The following is a 7,953-nucleotide window of genomic DNA, read 5'->3' on the forward strand; positions in this document are numbered from 1 at the left end:
GTGAAGGTGAAGTTCTAAAGGTCAGTAGAGGATCTCTTGTAGTGATGAAGGGGATCAGAAGAGTTGCCAGTTTATACGTTCTTCATGGTTGCACAATTACAGGCGATGCTGCTGTCGCTAGTTCATCTATGTCTGATTCTGATGTCACGAGACTTTGGCATATGCGTCTCGGTCATATGAGTGAGAATGGAATGATCGAATTGAGCAAAAGAGGATTTCTTGATAGACATAGTATTACAAAGTTGAAGTTCTGTGAGCAGTGTGTTCTTGGGAAGCGTAAGAGAGTCAAGTTTTCAGCGGGCATCCACAACACAAAGAGGGCACTTGACTATATACATTTTGATCTTTGGGGCATCGAGGTGCCATCTAAGGGTGGCGAGTTCTACATGTTGACGATTATTGATAATTTCTACAAGAAGGTTTAGGCATTTTTCTTGAAAAAGAAGAGTGACATTTTTACAACTTTCAAGGAGTGGAAGATCATGATTGAGAAGCAAACTCGAAGACAAGTGAAGCGTCTTCAAATTGATAATGGCTTGGAGTTTTGTTCTGATGAGTTCAATGTCTTATGTAAAGCTACAGAAATTGTAAGGCATAACACAATTCGTAGCAATCCTCAACAGAATCGCGTAGCAGAGAGGATGAATCAAACTTTGATGGAGAAGGTGCGTTGTATGCGTCTCAATGCTAGTTTACCAAAGTCTTTCTGGGTTGAGACAGCTGCCTATCCATGTCATCTTGTCAACCGCTCTCCCTCAACTGTGACCGACAAGAAAACTCCACAAGAGGTATGGTCTGATTCACCTTCTAGTTATTCTGACTTGAAGATTTTTGGATGTCCAACGTATGCTCATGTTGATAATGAAAAGTTGGAGCCTCGTTCGGTGAAGTGTGTGTTCATTGGCTTCAAGCAAGGAGTGAAGGGATACAAGCTTTGGTGTCAAGAGACCAGAAAGGTCATCATTAGTAGAGATGTCATTTTTGATGAGATTAGTATCCTTCATGATTCTCCATCCAAAACTCCATTAGAAACAAGCAAGCTACAATCGAGCATATAGGTGGAGCTTGAGGTTGAATCAGAATCTGCAGTAGAACCTACCTCAGATTCTGTGGATGTTGCTAGTTCCTCCTTGCAAGCACCTCCACCATATTCCATTACAAGAGATAGACCTCGAAGGGAAAATATCAAGGCTCCACAGAGATTCGCAAAAGTTGATTTGGTAGCTTACACTTTGAATATAGCTGAAGAAATCAATTCTAGTGAAGAACCTACGAGATATTCAGAGGCAGTTACCAGCAACAACTCTGATAAGTGGATGATTGCTATGCAGGAAGAAATGGAATCACTTCACAAGAATAGTATATGGGATCTAGTGAAAATACCCAAGAACAAGAAGGCTATGAGATGCAAGTGGGTGTTTAAGATGAAAAAAGCCACACCGGCTGTCGAAGATGCTAGGTACAAGGCGAGACTTGTTGCGAAAGGCTATAGCCAGATTCTAGGTGTTGACTTCATTGACGTGTTCTCCCCTATTGTGAAGCACAATTCAATTCTTGCTTTACTTGGTATCGTGGTGCTACACGATCTTGAGCTTGAATAGTTGGATGTGAAACTGTGTTTTTACAAGGAGAACTCGAGGAAGACATCTACATGCTGCAACCGGAGGGTTTTATAGTTTCAGGAAAGGAAGATTGTGTTTGTCGGCTAAAGAAGTCCCTTTACGGCTTGAAACAGTCACCAAGGCAGTGGTACAAGAGGTTTGATGCTTTTATGACCAATCATGATTTCATGAGGAGCAGTTTTGACAGTTGTGTTTACTTCAAAAGGAGTCGAGATGGGTCACCTGTTTATCTACTCTTGTACATGGATGATATGTTGATTGCAGCCAAGGATCTAAGAAAGATCAGAAAGGTGAAGGAACAACTCAATAAAGAGTTTGAGATGAAAGATTTAGTTGCAGCAAAGAAGATACTTGGTATGAAGATTAGAAGAGATAGAGCAACAAGGAAATTGTATCTAAGTCAGAAACGGTACATTGAAAAGGCTCTTCGTCGTTTCAATATGCAGAGTACAAAGCTTGTGAGCACTCCTCTTGTTGTTCATTTTAGACTCTCGTCTACTTTGTCACCAAAGTCAGATGCAAATGATGAGTACATATCTAGAGTTCCATATTCTAGTGCGGCTGGTTCCCTTATGTATGCCATGGTCTGTCCACGTCCTGATTTAGCTTATGTAGTGAGTTCCATTAGCAGATATATGGCAAATCCGGGTAAGGAGCATTGGAAGGCAATTCAGTGGATTTTCAAATACTTGCGAGGTTCTGCTGATGTGTGTCTGCATTTTGGGAGGACTAGAGATGGAGTTGTTAAATATGTTGATTCTGATTTCGCCGGAGAATTAGATAAGAGAAGATCGCTTACAGGTTATGTTTTCAGTATTGCTAGTTGTGCTATTAGCTGGAAGGCAACGTTATGAGCTACAGTTGCATTGTCAACCATAGAGACCGAATACATGGCAATTACAGAAGCTTGCAAAGAAGCTATTTAGTTGAAAGGATTATTTGATGAACTTAGTAAAGACCCCGCAGATCACTATTGTCCTTTGCGATAGTCAGAGTGCTATTTTTCTTGCAAAGGATCAGATGTTTCATGAGAGGACCAAACACATTGATGTGCGGTATCACTTTGTGCGTGATGTGATTACTTGTGGAGATATTTTGTTCAACAAAGTCAGTACGCATAATAATCCTGCAGATATGATGACCAAGTCACTTCCTCATCTCAAGTTTGAACATTACTTGAACTTGATTGGTCTTCATTGTTGAGTGATGCCTCTAAAGGAGGTTTTGAGGAAGATATGGAGTTTCTTTTGCTTTCATGTGCTATAGAAGATTGGAATTAGTGTCAAGGTGGAAATTGTTAGAGTTTGTGATTCGAATTCCATTTGGATCCGACCCGATATCTATATCTATTGTAATATAGGGTTTTGTGGTGTGAGGTGTTTTGAAGATTCTATCAAATTCAACTACCATTGTTCCAATTTCGATATAGTGAAAGTTTCTTCTCTTCTCGTAGTTTTTTGCCCATAAGGATTTTCCACGTAAAATCTTGATGTTCTATTCACTCTATATTTCATTAAGTTTTTGGTTGGATTCTATCATATAGGAAGCGAAGAGTGGTTGGGATCCCAAAGAAAGTACCTCTCACATTCTTCTGTAACCGGCGTTATTATAATCGTTGTGTCGCATCCACGCATGAGAGCAGTTTGATCTGAGTATGATCTTGAATTTGGCTGGAAGTGACTTGACCCCAATGTAACTCGGACCGACTCGAGTCCAGTTTGGCTGTAATTTGGCTTACTTGACCTGAGTTTGACCATGAGTTAGTTGACTCAACCTGAGTGCGTTAACCAAGTCCCTTGGGCCCAATGGACTTGAGTTGAACTTGGAAGAGGTGTTCTGACTTGACTGGAGTTCGTCGTACACTAGACTCACTTGATTCGAGCTTCATCTTAAGTTGGATTGGTCTGGTCCATATTGGCCTAGTCCTGAGCATGCCACGTGGCTCCTACCCTCTCTGCCAATACACAATATTTATAAAAATATATTCTATAAATTTCTCTCCCACACTCAAAAAAAAAAAAAAAATATATATATATATATATATATATATATATATATATATATATATATAATATGGTGTTTAATTCTATATATATAGGAACTGAAGCTCTAATAAAGAAGATGGTGATCGAGTCCGAAATGTGAAACAGATCATTTAATGGAGTCACATTTATAACGTAACTATATATGCATTGAATCCATATAATCAAATAAATAACCAATTAATGGAGCCGGCGAAGTGGAAGCTGATCGGAGTAGCTTCGGCGCAGGAAATCCGGCGTCCGCTCGTACCCTGCGAACACGTCCTCCCATATCTCGGCGAAGGCGCAGAGGATGGTGGCGTGGTATCGCGGCGAGTTCAGCGCCAGGAAGCGGCGGAGCAGCTCCTGCAGCTCCGCGCCGCCCACGATCTCCTTCTCCACGATCATGTGCAGCATCGAGCGCCGGAACTCCTCCATCGGATTCTCCGTGTCCCTCACCACCACCACCACGCTGCCCTCGACTCCGCGGCTCTGCCTCCTCTCGCCGCCCCTGCTCCAGGCCACGACGCTCCGCTCTAGCTCCCCAAGCTGGCGGAGGAGCTCGGAGACGCTCGCCGGCGTCCCCTCTTCGTCGTCATGGTAGGAGGAGGATAAGGTCGCCGCGAGGCTGAGCGGAGTGTCAGCCGAGGACTCCACGGCGCCGCCGCTGCGGGGCGAGGCTGGCTTGGTGGCGGAAACAGAGACGGACTTAGAGTCAGAGCAGGCGCCGCAGCCGAAGCTGAACAAGGGGAAGCCGCTGCTCCGCCGCCCGAACGCTTTCGCCCCCATCGCGAATCTAAATTGCCTCGCGATGCCTTCGCCTGAATCTCATGCTCGATCGCTGGTCCGTATACTGCAGTGGCAGTTGCTCGATCGCTTGGCCCGGAGCAGATAAATAATAACTGCAAGATAATTAATTACCAAAAGAAAGGTTTTAATACTATTAATAGCTAGATTTGTGTCTTGTTGTGTAGGAGAAGAAAGGATTGAATGGAGACAACAAGCTCTTAATTACAATTGTTGGACAGCTAAGGGGTGATCAAGCTGATGGGTACGTCCTAACACACATATTCCCATATTATTTAATAAATTTGTGGATTAAGCTAATGGATGGAAGGACATTGATTGGTTGTCGTTATTATTATCAGAGGATACCCTTTTTCAAAGTAATTATGTTGCTAATTGGTCATAATTCTAGGTGTCTCTTATACTTTTATGATAATCTAACACATTTGAGAAATTAAGCAAATAAGTTAAAGATTGATTTTGGAAGTAAGCAACTCAGTTATATATATATATATTGGTTTAGTGTCAGAGAAGAAGGGCCAATTACAATTAGTGTCTTAACTCAATTAGCAACCGAATTGTTGTGGGTTCACATAACATGATGGTGTTTTCCATTGGAGGTAGAGAAAGTTTAGAAGATGTTGGTGAATCCAAGGAGGTAGTAGAGGAAAATAACTGGCCATGATTGTCCAATTGAAGATGATGTCCAATTGCATTATTAGAAAAAGAGCAGAAATTAAATAATAAAATATGATTATAGAGTAATAAAAATATAACAACAATCAAGTTTTTTCCACTAAATAGGGTTGATTGTATGAATCTTTTTACGCCATTGAGCTCTATCTCCTACTATATCATCATCTATATCTAAATAAATTTTATCTTATTTTATTGTTGTTAACCAAGTCTTTTTTTGTCTTCCTCTTCCTCGTTTGATATGCATGTTTATCATAGTTTCACATCGCCTAACTAGAGCATTTATTGGTCGTCTAAATACATATCCGCACCATCTTAAATGTGTCTCTCGAAATTTTTTCTCAATAGATACAACTCCGACTTTCTCTCTAATGCTCTCATTTCTTATTTTGTCCATCCTCGTATGTCCACACATCTACCTTAACATTCTCATCTATGCAACTCTCATCTTCTGTTCATGTACTCGAGTCATAGTCCAACATTCAGCTCCATATAATATAGCAGGTCTAATTGTAGTTTTATAGAACTTACCTTTAACTTTAAGAGGTACTTTACGGTCACATAAAACACTCGATGTTCCCCTCCATTTCACCATCCTGCTTGTATTCTATGTAAGACATCTTTCTCAATCCCTCCATCATTTTGCAAAAATGATCCTAAATATTTAAATCTCTCGGTTCCGGGTAACTCGTCCTCTTCTATCTTAACAATTGTCTCATTACTTCTAATATTGCTAAACTTAAATTTCATATATTCTGTCTTTAATCTACTAAGTTTAAAATCTTTCCCTTCTAGTGTTTCCCGCCAAGATTCTAATTTAGCATTTACTCCTTCACATGTTTCATCTACCAAAATAATATCATCTGCAAACAATATATAGCACGGTACCATGTCTTGAATGTGTATCGTGAGCTTGTCCATAATTAGTGTAAAAAGATAAGGACTTAGAGTTGATCCTGGATATGACTCTATCTTTATTAGAAATGCTTCAGTTACTCCGCCTGAAGTCTTTACTCTGGTCGTTACATCCTCGTGCATATCCTTAATTAGTTCAATATATGTTATACTAACACCTCTCTTTTCTAGAATTATCCATATAATTTCCCTTGGGACTCTATCATAAGTTTTTTCTAAGTCAATGAATACCATGTGTAGATCTTGTTTTTGCTCTTGATATTTTTTCAATTAATTGTCTAAGAAGATGTATAACTTCTATTGTCGACCTTCCAGACATGAACCCAAATTGATTTTCGGTCACTATGGTCTCCTTCCTTAATCTTTTTTCTATTGCTTTTTTCCAAAGTTTCATAGTATAACTCATTAGTTTAACACCCCTAAGTTTGCATAATTTTGTACGTGATCCGGCGGTTAGAACAGGGGACCCCCATTTTGAGGGGTCAACGCCACGTGGAAGTCAAAGGACCAGGTAGCTGACCGGAGAAGGATGGGCCGACCTCCCGGCCGGTCGACCGGTGAATAACCGATGGCAAAAGGCGCCCCGACAGGGGTCGGGGTTCCGGCGCTCGATTGAACAGTAACGAAGGGCCGAGCGGAAGTCATGCTCGGCCGTAGACATAAGGTAACATACTGCTAGCAGTCCCCACATAGCACCTTACCGAGGATCTCCCCAGCATACCGATGCATACGGAGGGCTGGACGTGAGGTGAATGCCGGCCGGCCCAGCCGGCCGGACGTGAGATAAGTGCCGACCGGCCGGACGGGAGATGAGTGTCGGCCGGCCGGACGTCCCGGCATGGAGTAGGGAGAGAAGGACAAGGAACGTCTTATGACAGCTGTCAAGTCCTATGACTAGGTCATACTCCAAATCTGGCGGCAAGGTGTTCTGCTGTCCCATCGAAGACGTGTCTGGACTGTAGCAGTATGGTGTCAGGTAAGCTTTCTGACAAACACATACCGAGGTATGGGCTAATGACAAGTATTTGCCTCGGTAGGTGTGCGTGAGCTCTTTCACCGCTCTATATAAAGAGCCTTATACTTCGCTGGAGGTACGCGTTCTATAATTTTTGGAGCCATTTCTTCATTGTTAGCTTGCCTGACTTGAGCATCGGAGGGTCGCTGCCGGGAACCCCTTCCCGGCCCGACTTCTGTGCAGGTTCGCCGGAAGTTCGTGCAACCCGACGGAGATCTACATCAGCGACTCGGAGAGTGCCACGCGCCCAGCGTCCGTTGATTCAGCTTTCGGACAGGATCAATTTGGCGCCGTCTGTGGGAACGCTCCTGCATCCGATCGGAAGCAATGGACGAGGTTGGACGACCGCACACGGTGATGCTCTCCACAAAGGAGCTCGACGCTCTAATCAAGGCAAGAGCAGCTAAGCTCGTGGAGCAACAGAGAGAGAATGCGTAAGCCGAGCGGCTGAAGCAACAGACAACGTCAGCATCAGGTGGCCGAGCGGGGGCAATGATCCCCGAGCGGAGGCAATGATCCCCGAGCAGACGCCTCCCCCGAGACAATGATCCAACCGGCATTCAAGGGGGAGCACCGCCGAGCGGATGAAGATGGATTGGGACTTGGATCAACCATGAAGCGCAAATTATCTCCAGCCTTTCCGGGGCAGGGTGAAAGGTGCACCAATATAATGTGTGCTGTATACTTTCCATTTGGCTGTATATTTGAAATGCAGGAAGCAAAATGCTAAAACACAATTGGCATTATCTGCCGAGCGGCCTATCTCCATGGTGTATAAGATCCGAGCCACCGACTCAATGGCGAAGACCCCCGCGCCGTTCGGTCGGGCGTATAATTACACGAGTCAAAATCTCGATGGCGAAGACCCCGTGCCGTTCGGCCAGACGTAAAATTATCC

General features: G+C 43.2%; 1 protein-coding gene across 1 annotated transcript; it reads right to left on the reverse strand.

Annotated features, from left to right (window-relative positions):
- Nucleotides 1-3,330: 3,330 nt before the first annotated feature.
- On the reverse strand, nt 3,331-4,550 carry LOC121977627 (transcription repressor OFP8-like). The gene is made up of 2 exons (XM_042530094.1): nt 3,842-4,550; nt 3,331-3,576 (listed from the first exon to the last, which is right to left on the reverse strand). The coding sequence occupies exon 1, from the start codon at nt 4,430-4,432 to the stop codon at nt 3,845-3,847; it is 588 nt and encodes a 195-aa protein (XP_042386028.1). The 5' UTR covers nt 4,433-4,550; the 3' UTR covers nt 3,331-3,576; nt 3,842-3,844.
- Between the last annotated feature and the right edge of the window lie 3,403 nt (nt 4,551-7,953).

Source organism: Zingiber officinale, chromosome 4B (assembly GCF_018446385.1).
Source record: "Zingiber officinale cultivar Zhangliang chromosome 4B, Zo_v1.1, whole genome shotgun sequence".
Lineage (NCBI taxonomy): Eukaryota > Viridiplantae > Streptophyta > Magnoliopsida > Zingiberales > Zingiberaceae > Zingiber > Zingiber officinale.

What these genes read in the sequence shown, in the direction of transcription:
- LOC121977627 (XM_042530094.1), bottom strand. Translation starts at nt 4,432, where the DNA reads ATGGGGGCGAAAGCGTTCGGGCGGCGGAGCAGCGGCTTCCCCTTGTTC.